We start from the raw sequence: 27969 nt of genomic DNA on the forward strand, positions 1-27969 counted from the left end.
AAAAGCCTCTGGTTATCCACACTGTCTATGCCTCTCAATTTATAGACCTCTATCAGGTCTCCCCTCAGGCTCCGTCGTTCCAGTGAAAACAATCCTATTTTATTCAACCTCTCCTCATAGCCATCACCCTCAAGACCAGGCAACATCCTGGTGAACCTTCTTTGCACTCTCTCCAAAGCTTCCATGTCCTTCTGATAATGTGGTGACCAAAACTGCATGCAATACTCCAAATGTGGCCCAACCAAGGTTTTATATAGCAGCAACATGATTTCCCAACTCTTGTACTCAGTGCCCTAGCTGATGAATGCAAGCAAGTCATATGCCTTCTAAATCAGCTTGACTACCTGTGCTGCCACTTTTAGGGAACTGTGGACCTGCACGCCCAGATCCCTCTGTGTGTTAATGTTCCTAAGGGTTCTACCATTTACAGTATAATTCATACCTAGATTTGATCATCCAAAATGCATCACCTTGCATTTGTCTGGATTAAACTCCACCTGCCTTTCTGTGCCCAAGCCTCTAATCTATCTATATCCTGTTGTATCCTCACACTATCAACAACTCCGCCAATCTTCGTGTCACCCGCAAACGTTTTAAAAATGTTTTTATTGGATTTTATACATGATATACTTACAAATGTGCACACAGAAAAAAAAAACAGGAAGTAAAAAAGACATTTCATAATACATAGCAGAAAAGGGGGTCTTCCCCCCCCCCCCCTTCTCTTTTTAAAATTCAAAACAAGCAACATAAAACCGGGTGGAAGGGGCACCTGTTGTGAAAGTCGACAAATCATGCCCAACATCAACACTTAGTCTCAGGAATGGAGTACCTAGCCCACAATGTTTTGGCCTCACCTGTGATAATAAATTCTTCCTGTGATAACAAATTCCACAGGCTCTCCACTGTCTGGGTGAAGGAATTTCTCCTCATCTCTGTCCTAAATAGTCTACCGCCTATCCTCGGACTGTGACCCCTGGTTCTGGATACACCCACCATCGGGGACATTATTTCTGCATCTATCCCGCCTAGTCCTGTTAGAATTTTATAGGTTTCTTTATGATTCCCCCCTCATTGTTCTGAACTCCAGCGAATACAATCCTAACAGATTCCCGATTCATACTCTCCTCATACGACATGTCCCACCATACCAGGAAGCAATCTGGTAAACCTTTGCTGCACTCCCTCTCGAGCAAGAACATCCTTCCTCAGTTACGGATACCAAAACTGCTCACAGTATTCCAGGTGCTGCTTCATCAAGGCCTTGTATCATTGCAATAAGACGTCCTCGCTCCTGTCCTCAAATTCTCTTGAAATGAAGACCAGTGTACTATTTGCTGTGCCTGCATGCTTCCCTTCAGTGACTGGTGCATGAGGACACCCAGGTCTCGTTGCACATTCCCCTCTCCTAATTTATGGCTATTCAAATAATAGTCTTTTCTTCTTGTTTTCGCCATCAAAGTGGACAACCTCACATTTCTCCAAATTATACTGCATCTACCATTCATTTGCCCACTCACTTAACTTGTCCAAATCACACTGAAGGAACTCTTCATCCTCCTCACAGCTCACCCTCCCACCCAGAAGTTACCTTCTACCTTTCTCACCACAATCTGCACCCCAGTTTCTTTACTGCCCCTGATTTCTTAAACTCTCAGAAACATGAGCAAATCTTCTCAATCCAAATCGCCCTTCCAACCCTATTTCCCTGGGGCCCAAGTTTGGCTTCTCATCCCAACATAGCTATGTCTCCATTTATAACAAAAAGGTGTACAGAGTTGCTAATGGTCTGAAAGCCTCTTGTGATGTGTTAGGTTACTTAATTTGGCTTGTGGGGTCATGACAAACCCTCATCGGCTCTGCCATCAGAAGCGCCAGGCGTTCCCTCCACTTGCTGAGAACTCACCTATCAAATTTTATTAAAACATCTAGAAAATCTAGCTATATAATTTGCTGCTCTCAAGCTTAAATTATCTGATCGTGCAGCAACCGCGTTTTTCAGAAGATGATTTTGTCACTGTGCTATGTTATATGACAGCTACACAGAACCCTTTTAAATAAATGAGAATTGTGTTTTTCATGGATTCCTATAAGTAAGCTTAGACAAGTGTAAACAATATTGATTTAAAATGATCATACGTCCTGTAAGTCCTCTACTGTAGGCAAACTTATGTCAATGTATCCCTGACTGTTGAACCAGGAGATAATGACTTGTATACAACGGTATGGAGCACCCCATCCACTGTCATTTGAATCATCCTGCAAGCGATGGTGAAAGGTGTAGGATCCATGCACGAGATAAACCTGTTTCAAAGTAAGTAAAATTTCTGTAAGATCAGAATTTCATATAATTGAGTCAACATATAATAGACTGTAAGACATACGGGCAGAAGTGGGCCATTCAGCCCATCGATCTGCTCCACCATTCAATGAGCTCATGGCTAGTCTGAATAGATAATCCTCAACTCCACTTTCCCGTCTTATATCCATAAACCTTGATTTCCTTACTGTTAAAATTCTGTCTATCTCAGCCTTGTACAGTGAGTGGAGTTGGTAGTTTGGGAAGTGTGGAAGTTTAAGGGTCAATCTCTTGCCTTAGAATCTAGTACGAGTGGCTGCTAATTCTTTGATAATATCCACTGTTTAGTAGGGTTTAAATTCAAAAGGGTAGAGAATTAAGTCTCTTTAGGGCTGAGGAAAGTGGTCTCTCCTCGTGGTTGAGCCTGCTGCAGGTTGTATAGTTAACAAATAATCTGGTTAAAACAGTTCCCGAAACAGCTGATACAGAAGCAGTGCATCCAGCAAAATGTACTGCGAGCAGTGTGGAGCTGGTGGTTTGGCGAGCGGGGGGTTAGGTGAAATGGGGTAGGGGGAAGGTTTTTCTCTTTCTTTTCTACTGCCTTGTTTTCCTCCTCTCTACTTTCACAGGTCAAAAGGGGCAATTGCAGACCAAGATGCAAAGAACTGTTAGATTATAACGGATTATCTAGGGATAAGTAAAAAGTCAGAGATTAAGAGGAGGAAGCTAAAGTTAAAGTAAAGGGAGTATATTTAAGATTAAGTAATAAGCAACGCTAGTGTGTAGGACCCAGTAATTCCAAGTTTAAATCATGGCAGGTGAGGTCAGCCAAGTGGAATGTGTGACCAGTCATATGTGTAAAGTCATGGGCCCTAGGGGCATCTGAGATGACACCGTGTGCAGGACATTCTCCCGGATGCAAGAACTTGAGATCCAGGTTTCAGGGCTCTGTCGTGTTGGGTGTTCTGATGCACAAATGATCCAACACGGCTGTAGATGGTACAACTCTGTTTTATTGTCTAATCAACGGTAACAACTAACTACTGGCTTGGGTTCGTGCTTCACCAGCTAACCTGTGGACCCAGCCCTATCACTATCTTAGTGAGGCACTCAGCACATGGTCTATGTCAGAGTGGCACACTGTGAGCTCTGTGCTCTGCGCTATCTTCTGGTAGAATAAGCGGGAACTGTGGTGTTCCCTGTTTTATAGTGCGTGTGCTCTCACTGGTGATTGGCTGCGATGTTATGTGTGTGTTGGTTGGTCCAACTGCCTGTCCATCAGTGTGTGTGTGATTGCACCATGATATGTTAATATGGATATCATGACAGGCTCGAGCTACAGCCTGAGACACTTTGGCACATCCACGAAGCTGAGAGTTACGTGGATAGCACTTTAGAGAGGTGGTCACACCACAGCTTAAGGGACTTGAGGAAATAAGGGAATGAGTGACCACCAGGCAATCAAAAAAGAAACAGGCAGATAGTGCAGGAGTCCCCTGGGGTCCCGCTCACAAATCAGTTTTCCATTTTGGAAGCTAATGAGGGTGCTGGCTCCTCCTGGGAGTGCAGACAGAGTCGAGCTTCTGGCACCACGAGTAGTCTGACTGTACAGCAAGGGAGGGAGAGGAAAGCAGGAGCGATAGTGGTAGGGGATTCATGGGAGCAGCGAGGTGTTTCTGTGGCTGCAGATGTGACTCCAGGATGATATGTTGCCTCCTGGGTGCCAGGGTCTAGGATGTCACTGAGTGACTGAAGGGCATCCTGAAGGGGGAGGGCAAACAGACAGTACATCTTGTACCAACGATATAAGTAGAATGAGCGATAAGGCCCTACATCAACACTTTAGGAAGCTAGGCATGATACTAAAAAGGCGGACCTCAAAGGTTACAATCTCTGGATTCCTCCCAGTGCCACGTGTTAGCGAGTATGGAAATAGGAGAACAGGGTGGATGAATGCATGGCTCAAGAGTTGGTGCAGCGGGGAGGGCTTTAGATTCCTGGATCACTGGAATTGTTTCTGCAGAAGATGGGACCTGTACAATCGGGACGGTCTGCATCTGAACCACAATGGGATGGGTTTGCTAGTGCTGTTGGAAAGGATTTAAATTAGTTTGGCAGGGGGAGGGGACACAGAGTATTAATGCAATAGGGACAAAGCATGTTGAGTTTCAGGTGAGTTAAGGCAAGGATGAATGGCCTCTACTTTAATCCCAGGAGTATCATGAGTAAGACAAATGAGTTAAGAGCGTGTATTGACACATGGTGTTGTGATGTTTCCATCCCAGAGACGTGGTGAAAGGAGGGCCAGGACTGGCAACTCAACGTTCCGCGGTATAGGATCTTCAGGCAGGACAGGAAAGAGTGTAAAAGAGAAGGTGATGTTGCATTATTAATTAAGGAGTCTGTAGTGAGGAGGGACAATATCTTGGAAGGGTTTTCTAATGCAGCTTTGTGGGTAGGGTTTAGGAATAAAAATGGGGCAGTCACACTGCTGGGGTAGAGTTTAGGAATAAAAAGGGAGCAGTCACAATGCTGGGAGTGTATTATAGATCACCAAATAGTCAGCAGGAAATAGAGGAGCAGATATGTAGACAATTCGCTGAGGTGTATAAAAACAATAATAGAATAATTATATTAAGTTTCCCCAAACATTAATTGGGATAATCACATTGTAAAGGGTTTACAGGGAGCAGATGTCTTGAAATGTACTCGAGAGAACTTTTCATATCACCATGTTGCAGTTCCAAAAAGGGATGGTGCAGTGCTGGACCTAGTTCTGGAGAACAAAGCCAGACAGGTATTCGAGGCAGCAGTGGGGGGAAATTTTTGTGATAGCCATCACAACATTATACATTTTTAATTTGGCATGGAGAAGGAAAATGATGGTTTGCAAAAAGGGTTTTGGATTACGGAAGGCTGATTTTATTAAAATAAGGCAGGATCTGGCCAAAGTCGACTAGGAACAGCTACTTCTGGGTAAATCTACAACAGAACAGTGGGGAGTGTTCAAATTGGAATTAGCGAGAGTGCAGGTCCAACATAATCCCTTTAGGGGGAAATGTAGGAGCAACAATCCAGAGAATCCTGGATGTCTAGGAATATTCAGGATTGGACAGGAAGAAAAAGAGAAGCTTATAACAGGTACAAAGGGAACACATTTATCGAGGTCCTCGTGGAGTATAGCAAGTGTGGGGGGTCTCAAAAAAGCAATTAGGAGAGCAAAGATGGACAATTAAAAAGCACTGGCCAGTGAGATTAGAGAAAATTCCAAGATGTTCATAAGTATATCGAGGGGAAGAGGATAACCAGTGAAAGAGTAGAGACCAGGGGGGTAACCTATGTGTCGAGCTGGATGATATTGGTAGGATGTTAAAAGAATACTTTACATCTGTCTTTACTTTGGAGAAGTAGGATGTCGGTACACAATTCAGACAGGGGAATTATGAGGCTCTTGAGCAGTTTGACATGGGGAATGAGGAGGTACTGGAGGTTTTGGAGGGCTTAAGAGTAGACAAACCCTGAGGCCCAGATGAGTGTATCCCTCGCTGTGGTGGGAAGGAATGGAGGATACTACAGGGACTCTGACTCAAATGTTTAATTATTTTCTGCTCACAGGGAAGGTACCAAAGGAAGGCTAATGTGCTTCCACTTTTCAAGAAGGGTCATAGAGAAAAACCAGGGAATTACAGACCAGAAAGTTTCACATCATAGGTAGGAAAACTATTGGAGAAAATTCTGAAGGATAGAATCAACCTCCACTTGGGAGAGGGGAAGTTTTATCAGGGACAGTCAGCATGGCTTTGTCAGAGGGAAGTCATGCTTAACAAATTTGATTGAACTTTCTGAGAGGGTGTGTAGATGAGGGCAGTGAGGTCGATGTGGTTTATATGACAAGGTCCCCAAGGGGGATAAAGATAAAGAAGGTAAAAGCACATGAGATCCAAGGTAACGTGGCAAGTTGGATCCAAAATTGGCTTAGTGATAGGAGACAGAAGGTGGTGATAGAAGGCTGTTTGTGTGACCGGAGGCTGGTGTTACCACAGGGATCAGTGCTGGGTCTTTTATTGTTTGTGATATATATTAACAATATAAAAGAAAATGTAGGGGGGATAAGGTTTGCAGATGACACAAAGATTGGCGGGCTGGGTTGACAGTGAAGAAGAAGGCCTTGGGTTACAGGAGGATATAGATGGGTTGGTCAGATGAGCAGATCAGGGGCAAATGGAATTTGATCCTGAAAATTGTGAAGTGAGGTAACATGACAAGGGAGTACTCAATCATTGGCCAGACAGTAGGAAGCTCAGGGGAACAGAGGGATTTTGGGGTGCTTGTCCACAGATCCCTGAAGGTGGCAATATAGGTTAATAGAGTAATTCAGAAGGCACAAGAGACACTGGCCTTTATCAGTCGTGGCATAGATTTATATGAGTAGGGAGGTTATGTTGGAGCTGTACAGGACTTTGGTTAGGTCACATCTGGAGTTCTGTGTTCAGTTCTGGTCACCGCACTATAGGAAGGATGTGATTGCATGAGATGGTGCAGAGAAGATTCACCACGATGTTGCCTGGGATGGACCGTTTTAGCTTTGATGAGAAGCTGGATAAGCGCGGATTGTTTTCTTTAGAGCAGATAAGGCTGAGGGAGGACCTGATTGAGGTATATTAAGATTGAGGGGCATGGACAGGGTTGATAGAAAGCAGCTGTTCCCCTTAGTTGAAGATTCAGTAACAAGGAGATACAATTTTAAGGTGAAAGGCAAGGGGTGGCATTCTCCAGTCCGTCAGTCACGTATTCCAGCGCAGCGCACCCTCCCTGCAGCGGGATTCTCCGTTCCCGCAGCCAGCTAATGGGGTTTCCCATTGTGGTCACCCCACACTATTGGGAAACCCGTGGGCATGAGTGGGCTTCCGGTGGGCCGACAGAGAATTCCACTGAGGAGGTTTAGTGGGGATTTGAGGAAACATTATTTGACCCAGATGGTGGTGGGAATCTGGAATGCACTGCCTGGGAGGATAGTTGAGGCAGGAAACCTTACAGTCCTTAAAAAGCATTTGAAATGTCATAACATTCAAGGTAATGGCCCAAATTTTTTAATTCATTTATGGGATATGGGTGTCGCTGGTTAGACCAGCATTTATTGCCGATCCCTAGTTGCCCTTCAGAAAGTGGTGGTGAGTTTCCTACTTGAACCGCTGCAGTCCTTGAGGTGTAGGTACACCCAATGTGCTGTTAGGGAGGGAGTTCCAGGATGTTGCCTCAACGACAGTGAAGGAGCGGCAGCAGTGAGTGACTTGGAGGGAGACCTTGAGGTGGTGGGTTCCCAGGTATCTGCTGCTTTTGTCCTTCTAGATGGTAGTGGTTGTAGGTTTGGAAGGCATTGTCTAAGGAAACTGGTGAGTAACTGCAGTGCATCTTGTAGATGGTACACATGGCTGCCACTGTTCGTCGGTGGTGGAGGGTTTGAATGTTTGCGGAAGGGATAGCAATCAAGTGGGCTGCTTTGTCCTGGGTGGTGTCGAGCTTCTTGAGTGTTGTTGGAGCTGCACTCATCCAGGCAAGTGGAGAGTATTCCATTACACTCCTGACTGGTGCCTCGTTGATGGTGGACAGGTATGGGGGGGGCGGGGTTTGGGGGGGGTGTCAGGAGGTGAGTTATTTGCTGGAGGATTCCTAAGCTTTGACCTGCCCCGTAGCTACAATATTAATGTGGTTAGTCCAGTTCAGTTTCTGATCAATGCTAACCCTCAAGATATTGATTGTGGGGGATTCAGCAATGCTAATGCCATCGAATGTCATGGGGCTGTGGCGGTCATTGCCTGGCACTTGTATGGCATGAATATAACTTGCCACTTGTCAGCCCAAGCCTGGACATTATCCAGGTCTTGCTCCATTTGGACATGGACTGCGTCACTATCTGCAGATTCACAAATGGTACTGAACACTGTGCAGTCATCCACAAAAATCCCACTTCTGACCTTATGATGGAAGGGAGGTCATTGATGAAGCAGCTGAAGATGGTTGGGCCTAGGACACTATCCTGAGGAACTCCTGCAATCATGTCCTGGAGTTGAGATGATTGATCTCCAACCACCACAACCATCTTCCTTTGTGCCAGATATGATTCCAACCAGTGGGGAGTTTTCTCCGATTCCCATTGACTCCAATTTAGCTAGGGCTCCTTGATGCCATACTCGATCAAATGCTGCTTTGATGTCAAGGGCAGTCACTCTCACCTCACCTCTGGCATTCAGCTCTTTTCCCATCTTTGAACCAAGGCTGTAATGAGGTCAGGAGCTGTGACCTTGGCGGAACCCAAACTGAGCGTCAGTGAACAGGTTATTGCTGAGTAAGTGCCACTTGATGGTGCTGTTGCTGACTCCTTCCATTACTTTGCTGATGATGGAGAGTAGACTGATAGGGCGGTCATTTACTGTCTTGAATTTGTCCTGTTTCTTGTGTACAGGACACACCTGGACAACTTTCCACATTGCTGAGTAGATGCCAGTGTTGTAGATATACTGGAACAGCTTGGCTAGGGGAGTGGCAAGTCCTGGAGCATAAGTCTCCAGTTCTATTGTCAGGACCCATAGCCTTTGCAGTATCCAGTGCCTTCAGCCATTTCTTGATATCATGTGGAGTGAATCGTATTGACTGAAGACTGACAACTGTGAGGCTGGGGACCTCTGGAGGAGACCGAGATGGCTCATCCACTTGGCACTTCTGGCTGAAGATTATAGCGAATGCTCCAGCCTTGTCTTTTGCACATGTGTGCTGGCTCCTCCATCACTGAGGATGGAGATATTTGTGGAGTCTCCTCCTCCAGTGAGTTGTTTAATTCTCAACCACCATTAATGGCTGGGTGTGGCAGCAAATATTGGGAAGGGGGGTTAGTGTAGATTAGAATAGTTTTTTTGTCAGTGCAGGCATGATGTGCCAAAAGGCATGATGTTTCCATGACCCTGCCTCTAAACCTCTCTGCGGTAAAAAAAATTCTAGATTCGTTACCCTCTGAGATAAGAAATTCTTCCTCTTCTCTGTCACAAGAGAAACATCCTCTCAGCATCTACCCTGTCCAACCCCCTGAGGACCCTATGTCTGAATAAGGAAAACACTTACTGTTGGGAGTTTCCAGCTGAATCCGGTCGGAGTGAGGACAGAGTGACTGCTGGGTAAGTAGTAAAGATTTAAATTGTTTGCACAGGCCCATAACAGCTGATTGCTGTTCTTGTGTGGGGCGCAGTGGTTGCTGGTTAAGTGTTTTATTTTTCCTGTATTTAAGTTGGGCAGTTCATAAACCCTAGACACTGCACTTGTAGTGTCCCCCACCCTTCCACCTCCTTAACCTAAGGGGTAGAGTGAATAACATGTAAGCTCTTTCTTTCTTATTTTTGTTTTATCCAGAGGGAATGGCAGGGAAGGCAGTGCAATGTTCCTCCTGCAGAATGTTTGAGGTGAGGGACGCAGTCAGTGTCCCTGCTGATTTCACCTGTGGGAAGTGCACCCATCTCCAGCTCCTCAGAAACCACGTTAGGGAACTGGAGCTGGAGTTGGATGAACTTCAGATCATTTGGGAGGCAGAGGTGGTCATAGATAGTAGCTTCAGGAATGTAGTTATTCCGAAGAATGAAGATAGATGGGTGAGAGGGGCTGGGAGGATGCAGTCAGTGCAGGGATCATCTGTGGTCGTTCCCCTCAGTAACAAGTATACCGTTTTGGATACTGTTGAGGGGGACAACCTATCAGGGGTAAACTACGGTGAACAGATCTCCAGCACTGAGTCCGTCCCTGTGGCTCAGAAGGGAAGGAAGGGAAGGAGGGAGAGCAGGAGAACAATAGGTATTGGGGACTCGATAGTTAGTGGGACAGATAGACGTTTCTGTGGCAGCAAAAGAGACTCATGGATGGTATGTTACCTCCCAGGTGCCAGGGTCCGTAACGTCTCGGACCGTGTTTTCAGAATCCTTAAGGGGGAGGGAGAACAGTCACAAGTCGTGGTACACATCGGTACCAACGACATAGGTAAGAGAAGGGACGGGGATTTAAAACAGGAATTTAGGGAGCTAGGGTGGAAGCTGAGAGCCACGACTAACCATGTTGTCATCTTTGGTTTGTTGCCGGTGCCACGTGCTAGTGAGGTGAGGAACAGGGAGAGAGTGCAGATAAACACGTGGCTGCAGGGATGGTGTAGGAGGGAGGGTTTCAGGTACGTGGATAATTGGAGCACATTCTGGGGAAGGTGGGACCTGTACAGACAGGACGGTTTGCACCTGAACCAGAGGGGCACCAATATCCTGGGAGGGAAATTTGCTACGGCTCTTCGGGGGGGGTTTAAACTAATTTGTCAGGGGGCTGGGAAAACGAGCTGTAGTCCAGAAGCCAGTGTTGAGAGTAATGAGGTACTGAGGAGGGTATCAAGGTCGCAGGAGTGTACCGGCAGACAGAAAGGTGGGTTGAAGTGTGTCTACTTCAATGCAAGGAGCATCCGGAATAAGGTAGGTGCACTTGGAGCGTGGATTGGTACTTGGGACTACGATGTTGTGGGCATTACGGAGACATGGTTAGAACAGGGACAAGAATGGTTGTTGGAAGTTCCGGGGTATAGATGTTTCAGTAAGAGTAGGGAAGGTGGTAAAAGAGGTGGAGGAGTAGCATTGTTAATCAAGGATAGTTTAACGGCTGCAGAAAGGCAATTTGAAGGGGATCTGCCTACTGAGGTAATATGAGCCGAAGTTAGAAATAGGAAAGGAGCGGTCACATTGTTAGGAGTTTTCTATAGGCCCCCAAATAGTAATAGAGATGTGGAGGAAGAAATTGCAAAACAGATTACGGATAGGTGTGGAGGTCTCAGGGTAGTTGTCATGGGTGACTTTAACTTTCCAAATATTGATTGGAACCTCTAGGTCGGATGGGGCAGTTTTTGTACAGTGTGTGCAGGAGGGTTTCCTGACACAATATGTGGCTACGTCAACAAGAGGGGGGGGCCACATTGGATTTGGTACTGGGTAATGAACCGGGCCAAGTGTTAGATTTGTTTGTAGGTGAGCACTTTGGAGATAGTGACCACAATTTGGTGTCTTTCACTATTGCAATGGAGAGGGATAGGGCCATCCGGCAGGGCAAGGTTTATAATTGGGGGAGGTGTAATTATGATGCGATTAGGCAAGAATTAGGGAGCACAAGATGGGAACAGAAACTGTCAGGGAAAGGCACAAATGAAAAGTGGAGCTTGTTCAAAGAACAATACTGCATGTCCTTGATAGGTATGTCCCTGTCAGGCAGGAAGGAAATGGCCGTGTGAGGAAACCATGGTTCACAAAAGAGGTTGAATGACTTGTCAAGAGGAAAAAGGAAGAGTATGTAAGGATGAGAAAACAAGGTTCAGTTGGGTCGCTTGAGGGTTACAAAGTAGCAAGGAATGAGCTAAAAAAAAAAGGGGCTTAGGAGAGCTAGGAGGGGGCATCAGAAGTCCTTGGCGGGTCGGATCAAGGAAAACCCCAAGGATTTTTACTCTTATGTGAGAAATAAAAGAATGACCAGGGTGAGGGTAGGGCCGGTCAAGGACAGTAGTCGGAACTTGTGCATGGAGTCAGAAGAAATAGGAGAGGCATTGAATGAATACTTTTCTTCAGTGTTCACCAAGGAGAGGGGCCATGTTTTTAAGGATGAGAGTGTGATTCAGGCGGGTAGGCTGGAGGAGGTAGATGTTCTGAGGAAGGATGTATTAGCAATTTTGAAAAACCTGAGGGTCGACAAGTCCCTGGGCCAGATGGGATATATCCAAGGATTCTTCGGGAGGCAAGGGATGAGATTGCAGAGCCTTTGGCTTTGATCTTTGGGTCCTCACTGTCCACGGGGATAGTGCCAGAGGACTGGAGAGTGGCAAATGTTGTTCCTCTGTTCAAGAAAGGGAATAGGAATGACCCTGGTAATTATAGGCCAGTTAGTCTTACTTTGGTGGTCGGTAAGTTAATGGAAAAGGTCCTGAAGGATAGGACTAATGACCATTTGGAAAGATGCAGCTTAATTCGGGATAGTCAACACGTATTCGTGAAGGGTAAGTCTTGCCTCACAAATTTGATTGAATTCTTTGAGGTAACTAAGTGTGTAGATGAAGGTAGAGCAGTTGATGCCGTATACATGGATTTTAGTAAGGCGTTTGTTTGATAAGGTTCCCCATGGTCGGCTCATGAAGAAAGTTAAGGAGGTGTGGGATAGAGGAAAATTTGGCCAATTGAATAAGTAACTGGCTATCACATAGAAGACGGGGGGTGGTGGTGGATGAAAAATGTTCAGACTTGAGACCAGTTACTAGCGGTGTACCACAGGGATCAGTACTGGGTCCTCTGCTATTTGTGATTTTTATCAATGACTTGGAGGAGGGGGCTGAAGGGTGGATCAGTAAATTTGCTGGTGACACCAAAATTGGTGGAGTAGTGGATGAGATGGAGGGTTGTTGTAGGCTGCAAAGAGACATTGATAGGATGCAGAGCTGGGCCGAAAAATGGCAGATGGAGTTTAACCCTGATAAGTGCGAGGTGATTCATTTTGGGAGAAAAAATTTGAATGCGGATTACAGGGTCAACGGCAGGGTTCTGAGGAATGTGAAGGAACAGAGAGATCTTGGGGTTCATGTTCACAGATCTCTGAAGCTTCCCACTCAAGTGGATAGAGCCGTGAAGAAGGCTTATAGTGTGTTAGCGTTTATTAACAGGGGGCTTGAATTTAAGAGCCGCGTATGCTGCAACTATACATGACCCTGGTGAGACCACATTTGGAGTATGGTGTGCAGTTCTGGTCACCTCATTATAGGAAGGATGTGGAGGCATTGGAAAGGGTGCAAAGGAGATTTACCAGGATTCTGCCTGGTTTGCAGGTTAGGTCTTATGAGGAAAGGTTGAGGGAGCTAGGGCTTTTCTCTTTGGCGCGGAGGAGGATGAGAGGCGACTTAATAGAGGTTTATAAGATAATGAGGGGGATAGATAGAGTGGATGTTCAGAGACTATTTCCTCGGGTGGATGTAGCTGTTACAAGGGGGCATAATTATAAGGTTCAGGGTGGGAGATATAGGAGGGATGTCCGAGGTAGGTTCTTTACTCAGAGAGTGGTTAGGGTGAGGAATGGACTGCCTGCTGTGATAGTGGAGTCGGACACTTTAGAAACTTTCAAGCGGTTATTGGATAGGCACATGGAGCACACCAGAATGACAGGGAGTGGGATAGCTTGATCTTGGTTTTGAACAATGCTCAGCACAACATCGAGGGCCGAAGGGCCTATTCTGTGCTGTACTGTTCTAAGGTCACCTCTCATTTTTCTAAACTCCAATGAGTACAGGTCCAACCGACTCAATCTCTCCTCATAAGAAAATCCTTCAATACCCAGAGTCAACCTATGAACTTTCCCTCGACTGCCTCTACTGCCAGAATGTCTTTCCTTAAATAAGAGAACCAAAACTGTTTACAGTATTCTGGGTGTGGTCTAACTAGTGCCTTGTACAATTTCAGCATGACTTAAAGATTTTTTTTTCCTTTCCCTTTGAAATAAAGGGCAACATTCTATTGGGCAACAATATGTAGACAGTCCAACTAGGGAAGGGGCTGTACTGGACCGGGTATTGGGGAATGAGCTCGGCCAGGTGGTAGACGTTTCAGTAGGGGAGCATTTCGGGAACAGTGACCACAATTCAGTAAGTTTTAAAGTGCTGCATGACAAGGATAAGAGTGGTCCGAGGGTGAATGTGCTAAGTTGGGAGAAAGCTAATTATAACAATATTAAGCGGGAACTGAAGAACCTAAATTGGGGGCGGATGTTTGAGGGTAAATCAACATCTGACATGTGGGAGGCTTTCAAATGTCAGTTGAAAGGAATTCAGGACCGGCACGTTCCTGTGCGGAAGGATAAATGCGACAAATTTCGGGAACCTTGGATAACGAAAGAAATTGTAGGCCTCGTCAAAAAGAAAAAGGAGGCATTTGTCAGGGCTAGAAGGCTGGGAACAGACGAAGCCTGTGTGCAATATAAGGAAAGTAGGAAGGAACTTAAGCAAAGAGTCAGGAGGGCTAGAAGGGGTCACGAAAATGAATTGGCAAATAGGGTTAAGGAAAATCCCAAGGCTTTTTACACATACATAAAAAGCAAGAGGGTAGCCAGGGAAAGGGTTGGCCCACTGAAGGATAGGCCAGGGAATTTATGTGTGGAGCCAGAGGAAATGGGTGAGGTACTAAATGAATACTTTGCATCAGTATTCACCAAAGAGAAGGAATTGGTGGATGTTGAGTCTGGAGAAGGGTGTGTAGATAGCTTGGGTCACATTGAGATCCAAAAAGACGAGGTGTTGGGCGTCTTGAAAAACATTACGGTAGATACGCCCCAGGGCCTGATGGGATCTGCCCCAGAATATTGAAGGAGGATAGAGAGGAAATTGCTGAGGTCTTGACAGAAATCTTTGGATCCTCACTGTCGCGGAGGACTGGAGAATAGCCAATGTTGTTCCTTTGTTTAAGAAGGGTAGCAAGGATAATCCAGGGAACGACAGGCCGGTGAGCCTTCCGTCAGTGGTAGGGAAATTACTGGAGAGAATTCTTCGAGACAGGATCTACTCCCATTTGGAAGCAAATGGACATATTAGTGAGAGGCAGCATGGTTTTGTGAAGGGGAGGTCGTGTCTCACTAACTTGATAGAGTTTTTCGAAGAGGTCACAAAGATGATTGATGCAGGTAGGGCAGTGGATGTTGTCTATATGGACTTCAGTAAGGCCTTTGACAAGGTCCCTCATGGCAGACTGGTACGAAAGGTGAAGTCACACGGGATCAGGGGTGAGCTGGCAAGGTGGATACAGAACTGGCTAGGTCATAGAAGGCAGAGAGTAGCAACGGAAGGGTGCTTTTCTAATTGGAGGGCTGTGACTAGTAGTGTTCCGCAGGGATCAGTGCTGGGACCTTTGCTGTTCGTAGTCTATATAAATGATTTGGAGGAAAATGTAACTGGTCTGATTAGTAAGTTTGCAGACGACACAAAGATTGGTGGAATTGCGGATAGCGATGAAGACTGTCAGAGGATACAGCAGGATGTAGATCGTTTGTAGACCTGGGCGGATAGATGGCAGATGGAGTTTAATCTGGACAAATGTGAGGTAATGCATTTTGGAAGGTCTAATGCAGGTAGGGAATATACAGTGAATGGTAGAACCCTCAAGAGTATTGAAAGTCAGAGAGATCTAGGTGTACAGGTCCACAGGTCACTGAAAGGGGCAACACAGGTAGAGAAGTTGTTAAGAAGGCATACGGCATGCTTGCCTCCATTGGCCGGGGCATTAAATATAAGAATTGGCAAGTCATGTTGCAGCTGCATAGAACCTTAGTTAGGCCACACTTGGAGTATAGTGTTCAATTGTGGTCGCCACACTACCAGAAGTATGTGGAGGCTTTAGAGAGGGTGCAGAAGAGATTTACCAGGATGTTGCCTGGTATGGAGGGCATTAGCTATGAGGAGTGGTTGAATAAACTCGGTTTGTTCTCACTGAAACGACGGAGGTTGAGGGGCGACCTGATAGAGGTCTACAAAATTATGAGGGGCATACACAGAGTGGATACTCGGAGGCTTTTCCCCAGGGTAGAGGGGTCAATTACTCGGGGGCATAGGTTTAAGGGGCGAGGGGCAAGGTTTAGAGGAGACGGACGAGGCAAGTTTTTTTTACACAGAGGGTAGTGAGTGCCTTGAACTCGCTGCCGGAGGAGGTGGTGGAAGCAGGGACAATAGTGACATTTGAGGGGCATCTGGAAAAGTGCATGAATAAGATGGGAATAGAGGGATACGGACCCAGAAACTGTAGAAGATTTTAGTTTAGACGGGCAGCATGGTCGGCACGGGCTTGGAGGGCCGAAGGGCCTGTTCCTGTGCTGTACTTTTCTTTGTTCTTTGTTTGTTATTTGCCTTCCCAGTTACCTGCAGAACCTGCATGCTAGTTTTTTGGGATTTATGCATGAGGATCACCAAATCCCAGTGCTACAGTTTTCTGCAGTCTTTCTCCATTTAAACAATCAGTTCCTTTATTCTTCATATCATGGTGCATAACTTCACATTTTTATACGTTATATTCCATCTGCCAAGTTTTTGCCCATTCATCTAACCTGCCTATATCCTCCATCCATGCTAATATACTACCCCCAACATAATGAGCTCTTACCCATTTCTTGTCCCAACCAATAACTTATTTAAGCAACATCAAAATGTTTGTAACAACAAATAATTCTGTTATTGGGGTTATTTTAATTTCACTTAAACAATATATATTATTGTAAAAAATAAAAGAGAAAATGCTGGAAAATCTCAGCAAGTCTGGCAGCATCTGTAGGGAGAGAAAAGAGCTAATGTTTCAAGTCTGATGACTAAGCTAACAGACAGAGAAAGTGGGAAATATTTATACTGTATGAATGTAAAGATGAGTCATAGCCACATAAACCCAGGGAAACTGGGTGCTAATGGCCACATAAACCAGGGGAAAGAGTGCTAATGGCAGTCCCCAGAGAGAACAAAAGATGTGAGAGGTCAAACAGCAGAGAAACTAACATCAGAGGATGAACTGTAGGTGTGGGGGAAGGGGAAGGGGGAAGCAAAGAGGAGAAAGGTGCAGCAAAGGTGGATAAGATTGGAGGGGGGAGAATTAAATGTATATTAAGAAAGAAAGAAATGATAAAAGAATGGTATTATTGTAAATTGCGATATGTACCTTGAACTGGTCAGGATCAGGAGCAGCAATATACCTATGTACATTTTTCAGGTACTTAGATTTGATTTCGTCACTTGGAAAACAATAAGACATGGAGCGGCGGAGAAAGGGTTTATTGTCGAGTCCAAGTTCAGCATGCAGCACCTGGACACATCAAAAATGCATAACATTTAATCTGATGACAAGAATCCTGAAATAATATTACTTTACAAATTGAACAAACAGTTCAAGCCTAAACCACAACCAAAAACCCATACGGCTCTAATTTCTGCAATGTGTTGGTTATTCTTCCCATAACCAAGCTAATATCAGAGCACAGCCACATATCTGGCAGTTACTGGGGCTGCTACTCTACATGTCACAAAATTCTAGAACTTCAACTGCATGTCGAGATCCTGTAGAAAATATGAAGGTTGGAATCTTCCACTCTGAAGTCTACGTTCGGTGGCAGGTAAGGACGTCAGAGTGATTCCACTGCAGATTGGCTGAACATGCGCAACCGCCTGTTGTTCAGTTCATTATTTATGTTAGCATGTGGAGCATGGTGAATTTCATGGTGGGGCAGGTAGGAAGTCATAATCTCGTCATTACACATGGGGCCAAAGATACTGACACCACATTTTTAAAGGGTGCCTGGACAGCAGGTCACGAGATCTAAATGATTTAAAGTTCAATGTCTGGGAAAATTAAACTACCTTTGGCCCCATGGTCCAGTGATATATTCCTGGAGTTTTTCTTCCAGGCCATTCAGGAAAGTGACAGGTAACATTTCCCAGGGATGGCAGCAGGAGGAGACATTCTCATCTGAACATGACAGCCTGGGATGTGGTTGAACACATTAAACTGCACAATGAATGGCAAATGTGACCAAGATAGTTACCATGGATTTCCAGGAAACCACCCAGACAGCAGTGACCTCTGTGAGCCAAAAAAGCTTGTTAAAACTCTGTCTCTCTCTCTCTCTCTCTCTCAGGATTTCAATGCTTGCCTTCAATGATCTTGTCTCTTAACTCCCTCAAAAGCTGCTCCAACTTGGAATGTCCCAATGATTGCTCACCTCCCGATAGTTTAAACTCTTCTGAGTCTGCATTCCACTGGAATCATAAAGCTGCAATCCTGCTTCTAATTACTGGCATGCTTCCAATTCCTTGGATAATCATAAGCTTCACTCAGCTGGCAATTTCTCTGAATTTCAGTCTCCTGGCTGTACCGAGCAGGCACGGTCATGCTCCTCACCGTCAAGCTCTGCATCTTCCTTCTTCAAGCTGCTCAGGGGATGACGTTCTGTTGTTTCCCCCTCCCAACTTAGCCCACTTGCATTATTTCTGCGCTTTCCCGTCCAGCAGAAAGGCAGATGAATTGTGAGTCCATTGGGTGACTGAGCAGTTCAAAAGCATGCTTGCCTAATGTTACTGTGGAACCCTCCCCAATAGATGATTAAGATGACATTTGTCCTGGGTCTGACACGAGACAGTGACACGAGACAGAGAACTTAACGTTGCTGGCACACATTCAGTGTTGATGTCCCATTTGTTGGTAATGTGTGACACCCCTGTGCTCTCTAACCTTTAGATTCCTGATGAAAGTGTGAGTTTGCAGTCAGCAGATGGTGTACTTACCCTGCTGGAACACAGAACATTATTCATCTCTTAACCTACTCCTCTGGAATCTTCTGATTCGCAGATTGTCATGGGCATGTCTGCTGGATCATACCCCTGCTATAGCCTCTTAAGATGCCTCTTAGTCCTCAGTGTGTATTGATAGTAACAAACTTCCTCGAGTCTGGGGCCAAAGACAGCTGCAGATACTCATGGCTCATATACAATTTGGAAAACATGTGGCCATCGCTGAGCTTTGGTTCTCGGTCCTCTATGCAAGGGACAGAGTAGCGATCCAGACGGGAGGCGCGATTGACCGCCATTTTGTAATCTTCACGGATGCGAATGGAGCCAGCGAGTTTCAGCACCGACACGACTGGTGTCGCCCAGTCGGAGAACTGGACAGGGCAGATTATTTTTAATCCTTCAAGTTGGTCTAGCTCTGCGGACACTTTGGAACTGAACGTGTATGGGACATGCCCGGCACAGAAATATCTTGGCTGGGCATTTGGGTCAACATTGATGCAGGCCATCGCCCCTCTGATGGAGCCTAACCCATCTTGGAACACAATGGGGAATCTGGCCAGGACCCCCTCAGGCCCATGCGGGTGCATTTGGCAAACTCGTTGCCAGTCCAAGCTGCAGCAAGTCACAGCCCAGCAGACTCGGAACACTGCCATTTACGACCACTAACGGGAGGTTTGGCATCTGTTGACCTTACTCCACCCGGAACATAGAGGTACCCGTTATTGCCAGCAGTTCACCAGGTAATGAGGTGAGCATTGGTGTCCCAAAGGGTCAGCGTCTGGAGGCCGGAAATAATACGCTTGACGGTCTGGCGGTTGACCACGATACTGCCGCGCCCATGTATAATTCAATTTGGTTGGAATGTCTATTTACTTGTAACGAAAGCTTGATGAGGGCATCCCAAGACAAAGGTACACAATGCAGCCTGTGATAGGCCTCTTCTTCGTCATCCACATAGTGGGTCTGGTCCCTTGGGCAGCAGTCATGCTTGGCAGGGAGGCAGGGCACAGGGCCCTCTCCAGCCTGGCTGTACTCCGGTGTCCTACTGCTGGTGGTCACTGGCCGGGAATGAAACTCTTGGTTGCCGGGATTGGGGGGAGGTGTTCTGTGACATCTTGGGCCTCGGGCGGCGGTGGCCTGTGGAGGGCATCCCACTGTCGGGGCCCTGCTTCTGGGCGGGAACCGGGCGGCGTGCAGTTTGGTAACTGAGGTTCCGTACTTCCATTCCTCAGAGCTCCTGGACCCCTTTCTCCGCGTTTTCACGGGAGATGGCTATCTCCATGGTGCGTTGCCATGTCAGGTTAGTTACTGCCAGAAGTTTTCCTTGTGTGTCGCAGATTCCACATAAGAAAATGTCTCGCAGTGATTCATTATTCATTTAGCATGGTGCCAAACTTGCAGGTTTCTGCTAATTTCCAGAGGCAAGCCAGGATGTCGCTACTCGATTCCGACTGGGTCTGGGCGGCCAAGAAAAACCAGAATCTTTAGATGATTAGTTGCGGGTCTAGATGTGCTTTTTAGATGTGCCAGTACCTCCTTTCTCAGGCTGCCAATGTGGCAAATGACCAGGTATCCGGCGGCTGTGAGTGAGTGAGGCTCTTGATGAGGCTGTATGTGGGCTACAAGCTGTAAGCAACTGTCATCGTCTGCCACTTGTCACCGACAATTTTGGTTGTACAAAAGATTTACTGTCCCCAGTCATCGGCCCCTGCCTGAAAAGGCTCGAGCTTACCAATAAACGGCATGTCAGCGGATGGATGAGGCCTCTCTAGGCCTAGACGGAGTGGTTCCAGCGCGTAGTATCTGGCATCGACGGCAGCTCCACTTTATTCTCATTGCCAGTATAGAATCCGGTAAAGAAACACGCATTGACCAGGCAGGTAGAAAATAATTAACAGTATTCCACTTGCCACTCCCCGAAGAGTCACCCTTGCAACCTGCTCCCAGGCAGGGGTTTTTATACTAGATGTCTGATTCCCTCGGTTAAGGGGAAAGCCCCGCCCCTCGTTACTGAGGAAGCTCATATTCAAAGGAGGTCACCTGGAATCTAATTGGCCAGATACGTGACCTCCTTGAGGGTTATAACACAGGTTCTAATTACCTTCTGGCAGGGAACTTAATTTGGAGGGGGAACATGATTCCGGCTAATAATCTTTTAATCAGCATTCATGGCAGTAGCAGAGGATTCTGACGATAGTTTGCAGTTCTACCTTACTTCCAAGGTCAGACTGTCCTTCGCCCTCCAAATATCCACAATGGACAGACAGCAATCCGAAAGGCATAAACGCACATTTTAAATGGTAGACAGGTATGGTCCTTTGCAATAGACTGATGTCTAAATTAAATTTACTAGAGATTGAAGCATAGAGTGGGAGGAAGTAGCACAGTGGTTAGCACAGTTGCCTCACAGCTCCAGGGTCCCGAGTTCGATCCCCGGCTTGGGTCACTGTCTGTGCGGAGTCTGCACGTTCTCCCCGTTTCTGCGTGGGTTTCCTCCGGGTATTCCGATTTCCTCCCACAGTCCAAAGACATGCGGGTAAGGTGGATTGGCCATGATAAATTGCCCTTAGTGTCCAAAAAGGTTAAGTGGGGTTACTGGGTTATGGGGATAGGGTGGAAGTGTGGGCTTGGGTAGCGTGTTCTTTCCAACGGTCAGTGCAGACCCGATGGGCCGAATGGCCTCATTCTGCACTGTAAATTCTATGATGTCTTCTACTGTTATATTCCAACATGCAAGGCTTTGATATTGTGTAGTTTTGGGCTGAAATAAGGACATTGTCATACAATTTGGCAGAAGAGATTTACATAGACAGAGGTTTTGAAAAGGACACATCACATATACCAAAGTCCAGAGACAGGTGAGTAGTGTTTGGACAATCGAGTACTTGCATGATTAGAAGATGTTTAAGAATTAATGTTCTGAACATTAACATAGGAGGTATGGTCAGCAATTTTGCAACTGACACAAAAATTGGTGAAATGGTAAATAGTGAGGAGGAAAGCCTTGATTACAGGTCAATTTAGATGGGCAGAACAGTGACAAATCCATTGAATCCCTACAGTGCAGAAGGAAGCCATTTGGCCCAATGTGTGTGCACCGACCGTCACAAAAAGGGCACTCTACCTAGGCCCACTCACCCACCTTATCCCCATAATGTATTTTGGGAGCACGAACAAGGCAAGAGAATATACAATGAATGGTAGGGCCCTAGTATGTAGAGAGGATCAAAGGGACCTTGGTGTGCATGTCCATAGATCCCTGAAGACAGCAGGACAGGTAGATAGAAATTAGGAGCAGGAGTAGACCATCTGGCCCCGATGGTCTCGAGTCTGCTCCACCATTTAATGAGATCATGGCTGATCTTTTATGGACTCAACTTCACTTTCCCGCCTGAACACCATAACCCTTTATTCCTTTATTCTTTAAAAAACTATCTTTCTTTATCTTGAAAACATTTAATGAAGGAGCCTCTAATGCTTCACTGGGCAAGGAATTCCATAGATTCACAACCCTTTGGGTGAAGAAGTTCCTCCAAAACACCGTCCTAAATCTACTTCCTCTTATTTTGATGCTATGCCCCCCTAGTTCTGCTTTCACCCGCCAGTGTAAACAACCTGCCCGCATCTATCCTATCTATTCCCTTCATTATTTTATATGTTTCTATAAGATCCCCCTGCATCCTTCTAAATTCCAACGAGTACAGTCCCAGTCTACTGAACCTCTCCTCGTATTCCAATCCCCACAACTCTGGGATTAACCTAGTGAATCTACTCTGCACACCCTCCAGTGCCAGTACGTCCTTTCTCAGGTAAGGAGACCCAAACTGAACACCATAAGGTGGTTAAGAAGGCATATGGGATACTTGCCTTCATTATCCAAGGCATAGAATATAAGAGCAGGGAGGTTCTGATGGAGCTGTATAAAATGTGGGTTCGGCGACAGCTAGTGCGCTGTGTGCAGTTCTGGTCAGGGAAGTATAGGATGCATATGATTGCACTGGAGAGGGTGCAAAGGAGATTCACCAGAATGTTGCCTGGGCTGGAACGTTTCAGCTATTAAGAGAGACTGGATAGGCTGGAGTTCTTTTCCTTGGAGCAAAGAAGGCTGAGGGGGGACCTGATTGAGGTGTATAAAATTATGAGGGGCATAGATAGGGTGGATAGGAAGGTACTTTTCCTCTTAGCAGAGGGATCAATAACCAGGGGCATGAAATTAAGGTAAGGGGCATGATGTTTAGAGGGAATGTGAGGAAAAACCTTTTCACCCAGGTGGTGGTGGGAATCTGGAACTCGCTGCCTGAAAGGGTGGCAGAGGGGACCCTCGCAACATTTAAGAAGAATTTAGATGAGTAGTTGGAATGCCATAGCATATAAGGCGATGAACCAAGTGCTGGAAAATGGGATTAGAGTAAATAGGTGCTGATGGCTGCTGCAGGCATGATGGGCAGATGGGCCTCTTTCTATGCTGTATGACTCTCACTCTCTAAGAAATGCAGTGTCAGCATAGAACACTTCCTGTTGTTCAGTCAGGATTTCTCTGTCCATTGGGTATTGCCTTACTTACATGGCTATCTGAAGCCAAGATAAAACACTCCCAGTCCTTTAGGCTATTCAGCTCTTCAAGCCTGCTCGACCAATCAATTAGATCAGTGTTTTTCAATCTTCTTTCCCCAGGATCCACCTTTACCAACCGACCGACCTTCGCGACAAATGCCGGCCGACAATCGCGGCATCATTTTTGCTTACCTTTAATGCGCCAGGTGAGCCTCAGGATCTCACTTGCTTTGTCATTCAATGTTATATTTCTGGAACGGACTTCTGCTGATGATTTAAGTTCTCAATGCACCCTTTGAAAAAATCACCAGTTTATCCTCAAACTCGCCATGTTTCGGTTTCTAATTCCTTTGAAGTTTTGAGGGTTTTAAACTCTCATTTGCCGGTACTTCCCTGCACATAACACATGTGGGCTTTGCATCCTGATTAGCATTGGCAAAATTAACAAAGCCATATCTCAAGAAATCATCTTAATATTGCTTTATTCCCGATTTCAGTGTTTTCTTTGTTGGTTGCTCACTAGAGGCCCTGGAGCTCTGGACAGAGCTAACACTGGCACTGTCCCGCCATGGACTATTCAGTGCATCTGGTCAGGAGATCCACTGCCTGTTTGTCTCTGACCCTCTCTTCTTTATAACAAAATGATCCATCTTCAATTCTTCATAGTTCCTTGCCATGCTTACTGTTGTGGGCGAGGTTTTTCAGAACCCCAAAATGTATCATGGAGTTCAACCAACCTCACCCTTTAATGGATTTGTTGCTTTTCCGAGCACACGGCTTTTTCCCTAGGTGTGGGATTACAATTATGGACACGTGGGTTTTTAAACACAAAACACTGTTTATTCCATGAACTCAACTTAACATCTTAAATAAACATTGGATCTCTTAACACCCCTTACTTCAAAGATAACTCAGAAAATATTACTTCCTTAAAATGTTCCTTCAAACTTTGAAGAGACTTAACACCTTTAAACAGTATCACATCAGGTTAAAGGATATATATAGTTTCTGTAGAATGGCAAAGATATATTAGCTTGGTTGATTGCAGCCCCAGCACCTTGCTTTTCTTCATGCAGCTCTCTGGAAACCCACAGACACACCCAAACTGCTTTCTCAAACCTGGCTTTCTACTTTTTAATCAGCTCACAGCAAAACAGCCAGGCACTTTTAAACTGCTCTCAGCAAAACCAGTCAGGTTCTTTTTTTAGCTGCTCTCAGCAAAACCAGCCAGGTTCTTTTCAAAACTGAAACTAAAAATCTGCAAAACACTGACTGCAAAATGGCTGAACTGAGCTGAGCCCCACCCATTCTATGATATCACTGTTTTCTTAAAGGTACATTGCTTAAACATCCAGTTTTTAAAGGCACTCTCTCATGACACTTACTTACAACTAGAGAATGGAGGAATCTCTCCTCTGTTATTTAGTGGCAAAAGCACAGACTTACACGGTTTGTGATGTCAGCGTGCATGCTGGGCGTATTGTGAGAGCACTTTTGGTCTCCCTACCGAAGGAAGGACATACTACCCTTGGAACAAATTTTGGATAAGAGGTTGGCTGTGCAATTCACTTAACAAGCTCGTCTTTTGGATTTTTTTGTGGGATGAAATCGGTGCACCGGAACAGGCGCCGGAATGTGGCGACCAGAGGCTTTTCACAGTAACGTCATTGCAGTGTTGATGTAAGCCTACTTGTGACAATAAATATTATCATTATATGGGTCATGACTAAAAGTCGTTTTGGATGGGTTTGGCAGGCTGTTTCCCCTCGGTTCTTTGGGTGAGATCCAGACCTACATTCACCCAAACTTGGTCATTTTGTGGGCTTGGGGAGTTTCTCACTGGTCTAGATCAAAGGCAACTAAATTCTCCAGCTCCTCAGAGATCAGGGGCGAAATTCTCTGGAAACGGCACGATGTCCGCCGACTGGCGCCCAAAACGGCGCAAATCAGTCGGGCATCGCGCCGCCCCAACCTTAAGGGGCTAGGTTGGCGCCGGACAGATTTCCGCCCCGCCAGCTGGCGGAAAAGGCCTTTGGTGCCCCGCCAGCTGGCACGGAAATGACATCTCCGGGCGGCGCATGCGCGGGAGCGTTAGCGGCCGCTGACGGCATTCCCGCGCATGCGCAGTGGAGGGAGTCTCTTCCGTCTCCGCCATGGTGGAGACCGTGGCGGAGACAGAAGGGAAAGAGTGCCCCCACGGCACAGGCCCGCCCGCGGATCGGTGGGCCCCGATCGCGGGCCAGGCCACCGTGGGGGCACCCCCCGGGGCCAGATCGCCCCGCGCCCCCCCCAGAACCCCGGAGCCCGCCCGCGCCGCCTTGTCCCGCCGGTAAGGTAAGTGGTTTAATCTACGCCGGCGGGACAGACGTTTTAGCGGCGGGACTTCGGCCGAATCTCCGGTGCCGGAGACTTTGGCAACCGGCGGGGGCGGGATTCACGCCAGCCCCCGGCGATTCTCCGACCCAGCGGGGGGTCGGAGAATCTCGCCCCTGGACTCCAATTTGAAAGGGTGTGCCGTGATCTTGAGCCCCCCCCCCCCAACACCACCCATGCACGGACAATGTCACCCCATTCAAAAATGGGCATCACCTCCAAGTCAGTATACCCCGCTATGGGGTCACTGAGGGCCTCCCACGGCCCTTGGCACTGCCATCCTGGCACCCAGGCACTGTCCCTGGAATGGATCATTTAAATACTGTGCAGGATCCAGATCACACCGGGAACCTCGGGTCAGGTGACTCGCATACGGTTTGCACGTGGCACGAAGCCTGATTTGGGCCTCTGCCACAATGCGCGTGGCACAATTGGCTCAGGCGCAACGTGGTTTGAAAATCGTGTCCATGGTCTTAGCAAAGCCCAATCAAATGGAGTGAGAGTTCTTTGCTCACAGTAACAATTGCATCAATTTCTTTCCATTTGCTTGCTGTATCTGCATGTTAACATTCTGTGATTCATATACAAGGTCACTCAGGTCCCTTACTTCTGATTCTGCCACCAGGGGAAATCATTTTTCTGCATCCATTCTATTATATCCTTTTAACAATTTAATCATCCCAATCAGATTGTCCCTCAATCTTCTAAACATAAGAAAATACATTGAGTTTCTGCAACCTATCCTTCTAATCTAACCTTATAAACCATGGGAAGATTCAATAAGTAAACTGGTTAATCGGCAACTGTGGACCTCCCTAGGATGGACATAGCTATAATAAGTCTGACACAGATGCCTGGCTCTATTTCGAACCTCAGTCATCTGACTTTTCATCTTCAGCCAGAATATTCACCAAATCCCTCCAAATCAGGACAATTACTCACAATTGATGGCAGGGCAGAAAAATTGAAAATAGCTATTGGGGAATTTATATCTAATGCAAGTATAGGTCGATCTTCCTCAAAATGTCTTATGGATTCTTATTTGGAAAGGTGATCAATTCATAGTATATGAAGTGTAAGAGAGGGAACATTAGAAGGAATTAACTCGGGAAGTGATTTCTGGTCACTCAGAAACAAGCATTTTCACAGCTTCCAAGAATTTTATTGCGAATTGGGCCCATATTACAGTTCGTTACTGTGGGTCCATTGGCATTTATTTTACTAGACAGAAATTACAATTTCTATTAATAACCAACGGATGCACATATTGGAAACTGTGAAAAGACAGGTTGTGCAGTTTTTAAAAATTGGTCATCAATCTATAATTGACAAAAATAAATTGCAACTTTAGTATTTAATGAACAGACTGTATAAATGAAAAAGTGACCTGGGTTCCAACCATACTTTTCGTTCAGGTTCCAGAGTTTTATCACTGATCCCAGCAGGGTATATTACTGTAGTAAGAATAGTTCTCTCTGGCAATTCAAAGTGGTATGCATGCGGTATTGGGACAGTTTTTCCTTTCGTATATCGCTGGATGCAGTTGTCCATCGCTGTTAGCTGTGCAATAACTGCTTCCAGAAACTGATCCTGTAGCCTGTCAAAAACATAATTTTTAGTTACCATTAAAGGATATTCTAAACAACATAATTTGAAATATAGCAGAACTGTACAAGAAACATGCTTTATCTCGGACACAAAATTGTGTAGAGGAATAATTTAGCTTCTCTACCAATTGCTGCATTCTTCCCAAATAATGGCAGAATTATTTAAATTGCCTCATTTATCAATCCAGTTTATCCTATTCAAATTTCATAATTTAAGCCCATTGCTAAATAACATTTTACCTGGCATTCTGATCAGCATTCTGATCAACAATCTACAGTAAAATCTTGAATGGAGATACTGCATATTTATAATACTTACAGGTTTTATTTACTGGTTTCCAGTATTTCCGTGTTTGCATTTCAGATATTTTTTAAATGATTCTATTTGAAATCTATCTTGAAAATGAATACCCAAAATGAGCAGGATTGCTACCTTTAGGGACCTGTGCACTTGCACGCCAAGACCTCTCACTTCATCTACCTCTTTCAGTATATTCCCATTTCATGTATATCCCCTTTTACTGTTTGACCTCCCGAAATGTATTACCTCGCACTTAGATTTGAACTCCACCTGCCACTTTCCTGCCCACTCTATCAACCCATCTATATCATAACTGATAGCTATCTCTACACTATCCTCTACATGGGCAATTTTTGTGCTGTCTGCAAATTTCCCTATCATGCCCCCCGATGTTCAAGTCCAAATTGTTAATATACAAAAACGGCATGGGTTCTATCATCAAGCCCTGTGGAACACCGCTTGAAACAGCTTTCCATTCGCAAAG

General features: G+C 45.8%; 1 protein-coding gene across 2 annotated transcripts in view; it reads right to left on the reverse strand.

Annotated features, from left to right (window-relative positions):
• The window catches only part of LOC140429987 (ufm1-specific protease 2-like), a 140236-nt gene that overhangs the window by 33154 nt on the left and 79113 nt on the right, over nucleotides 1–27969 (reverse strand). Inside the window, exons 6-8 of one of the 2 annotated variants that reach the window (XM_072517563.1) lie at nucleotides 26982–27174; nucleotides 17026–17169; nucleotides 2140–2304 (exon numbers count right to left, since the gene is read on the reverse strand). In XM_072517563.1, coding sequence (XP_072373664.1) covers nucleotides 2140–2304; nucleotides 17026–17169; nucleotides 26982–27174 — 502 coding nt within the window. The remainder of the gene's footprint in view (nucleotides 1–2139; nucleotides 2305–17025; nucleotides 17170–26981; nucleotides 27175–27969) is intronic. The other variant, XM_072517564.1, reaches the window with a different exon arrangement.

This window comes from Scyliorhinus torazame, chromosome 9, assembly GCF_047496885.1.
Source record: "Scyliorhinus torazame isolate Kashiwa2021f chromosome 9, sScyTor2.1, whole genome shotgun sequence".
Taxonomy (NCBI): Eukaryota; Metazoa; Chordata; class Chondrichthyes; order Carcharhiniformes; family Scyliorhinidae; genus Scyliorhinus; species Scyliorhinus torazame.